This window comes from Trypanosoma conorhini (genome assembly GCF_003719485.1).
Source record: "Trypanosoma conorhini strain 025E chromosome Unknown Tco_14.4_contig_00877, whole genome shotgun sequence".
Lineage (NCBI taxonomy): Eukaryota > Euglenozoa > Kinetoplastea > Trypanosomatida > Trypanosomatidae > Trypanosoma > Trypanosoma conorhini.
Genome location: NW_021704965.1, coordinates 1 through 1,916, shown reverse-complemented (window position 1 = coordinate 1,916; position 1,916 = coordinate 1). Strand labels below are relative to the sequence as shown.

Sequence of the window (1,916 nt, the reverse complement as noted above, 5' to 3'; positions counted from 1 at the left end):
GCAGTGACGAAGGCACGCATTTCTTTGGGTGAAGTTCACTGGGGCCTTGCGTTGATTGTTGGTGAAGTTCATGGGCCCGGGGAAGGGCGGGAAGAGCAAGGAGTCTCGTGGAGTAAACCCCGGCCGTTGGATTCCGTGATTGCCGAAGAGATGCGGCAGCAGTCGTGGGCGGTGCTGCAACTCCCTCGTAGCGCCAGAGGCGTTGCGGTTGGTGCCGCGACGGTTCTCTTCCCTCTCGCGGGAATCATCACCGGGGGAAGGGACAGACGTGCCTGCACCGTCATGTACTCCGGCGACAATGGGGGCAGCTGGAAGTTTCCTGCGGCGCCTGTGGCTGCTGAGGACTGTGACGCTGCTACTCTCCTCGAGTGGGCGGGGAAACTCTTCATGGTCACCTCCGCATTTTCTTTGCCGTGGCGGCGCAGGGTCTTCGAATCCGGTGACGAGGGGAGGACGTGGAAGGAGGCAGCCGGGCCCTTCGCGCGCCTGTTGGGCGACGCATACGCGTTGTCTATGATCCACGCTCCTGTCGAACTCATGACCGCAACCATTGCGGGCAGGAGTGTGCTGCTGTACACCCGGGTGTCGTTGAGTCTTGCTGCGCCAGCAGGAGAGAACAGCGGAGGAGGGAGGCTACGCAGAGTAATCCGCCTGTGGCTCTCCGACGGTGCCCGGACCCACGATGTTGGGCCAATATCTGCGGATGAGGCGGGCCGCGCCCCCTTCAGCTCGCTGCTGTACACAAACGATGAGCTCTTTGCCCTCTACGCGAAGGAAGGCGTGGATGCAAGCTCAGACACTCTTCTTCTTGCGCGCCTCCCAAAACAGCTGCAGCGCATCAAGTCTGTGCTGCAAACTTGGAAGGATGTGGACGCCAGAGTTGCAAAGCTTTGCGGCCCCACCGCCGCTGCCACCGCTGCTGCCTGCGTCGGTGCGATGCCAACGGACGGGCTGGTTGGTTTCTTGTCGAACGGTGGCAACAATACCCACTGGAATGACGAGTACCTTGGGGTGAATGCCACGGTGTCTGGAGGAGCAAAGAAGGTCGATAACGGCTTTGAGCTGGCGGGGCGTGGTGCAGAGGTTGCGTGGCCGGTGGGCAGAGCCGAGCGTGGCCAAGAGCGCGGTTCTGTGGGCGAAGAGGTGACTCTTGTGGCGACGGTGACCATCAACAAGGCGCCACAGAGCGCCACCCCACTGCTGGGCGTGAGGACAGTGTTCACTGGGTCATATCTGGGGCTGTGGTACGACGAGCACAAGCGCTGGAAGACGAGGTCCAGAGCAGAAGCAGGCATTGACGCTGAAACGCTTGCGTGGGAGGAGGGGAGGGCATACCGAGTGGTGCTCACGGTGGAAAACGGCGGCGGCTCGGCGTACGTCGACGGGCGGCTTGTGGGGAGTTTGGAGGGAAGGCGCCCAGCTGATGTGTTTCCTCCGCCTCCGCCTCCGCCTCCTCTAGGGCAGCCTCCGCGTGAGATGCCGCCGGAGAGGGTCTCGCACGTCTTCGTTGGGGACTGCAGGGGCAGCGAAGCAGCCTCTGAGGGCCGCGTGACGGTGACGAACGTCTTGCTGTACAACCGCTGCTTCAACGCCGGTGAGGTTGCCGCTCTGGAGAGGAAGGAGGAGGAGGCCAGCGTGACGGCGCCGGAGCCGGGGCACCCGCCTCGTACCGCCGCTGCATTCGCCGCCAGTGACCCGACGAACTCTGCGCACGACGAGGCTGCAGCGGCTGGCGGCGTGAAGAGGAGCCGTCAGTGGCGGCCGGCACTGGCCCCGCGACGACCGACGCGGCTGTGAGTTCTGCGCGGGATGCGTCGGTGCCGCGCGGTGCACCGGCGCCGGACCTCAGCAACGCCTCCGCCGCACTTGCAAAGGAGGCTGCGGGCACAGTGCAGAGGGAGGCCGGCGGCGGCGAC

General features: G+C 64.5%; 2 protein-coding genes across 2 annotated transcripts in view; both read left to right on the top strand.

Annotated features, from left to right (window-relative positions):
- Positions 1-7, top strand: part of Tco025E_08792 (trans-sialidase) — a gene marked incomplete at both ends in the record, with an annotated part of 426 nt that extends 419 nt beyond the window's left edge. The window contains one exon of the mRNA XM_029375631.1: positions 1-7. This exon is cut by the window's left edge and continues 419 nt beyond it. Coding sequence (XP_029224262.1) covers positions 1-7 — 7 coding nt within the window.
- A 143-nt stretch (positions 8-150) lies between these two features.
- On the top strand, positions 151-1,797 carry Tco025E_08791 (trans-sialidase; the record flags this gene model as incomplete). Its single annotated transcript, XM_029375630.1, has 1 exon — positions 151-1,797. One exon carries the CDS (start codon positions 151-153, stop codon positions 1,795-1,797), a length of 1,647 nt encoding a protein of 548 aa, XP_029224261.1.
- Positions 1,798-1,916: the final 119 nt, after the last annotated feature.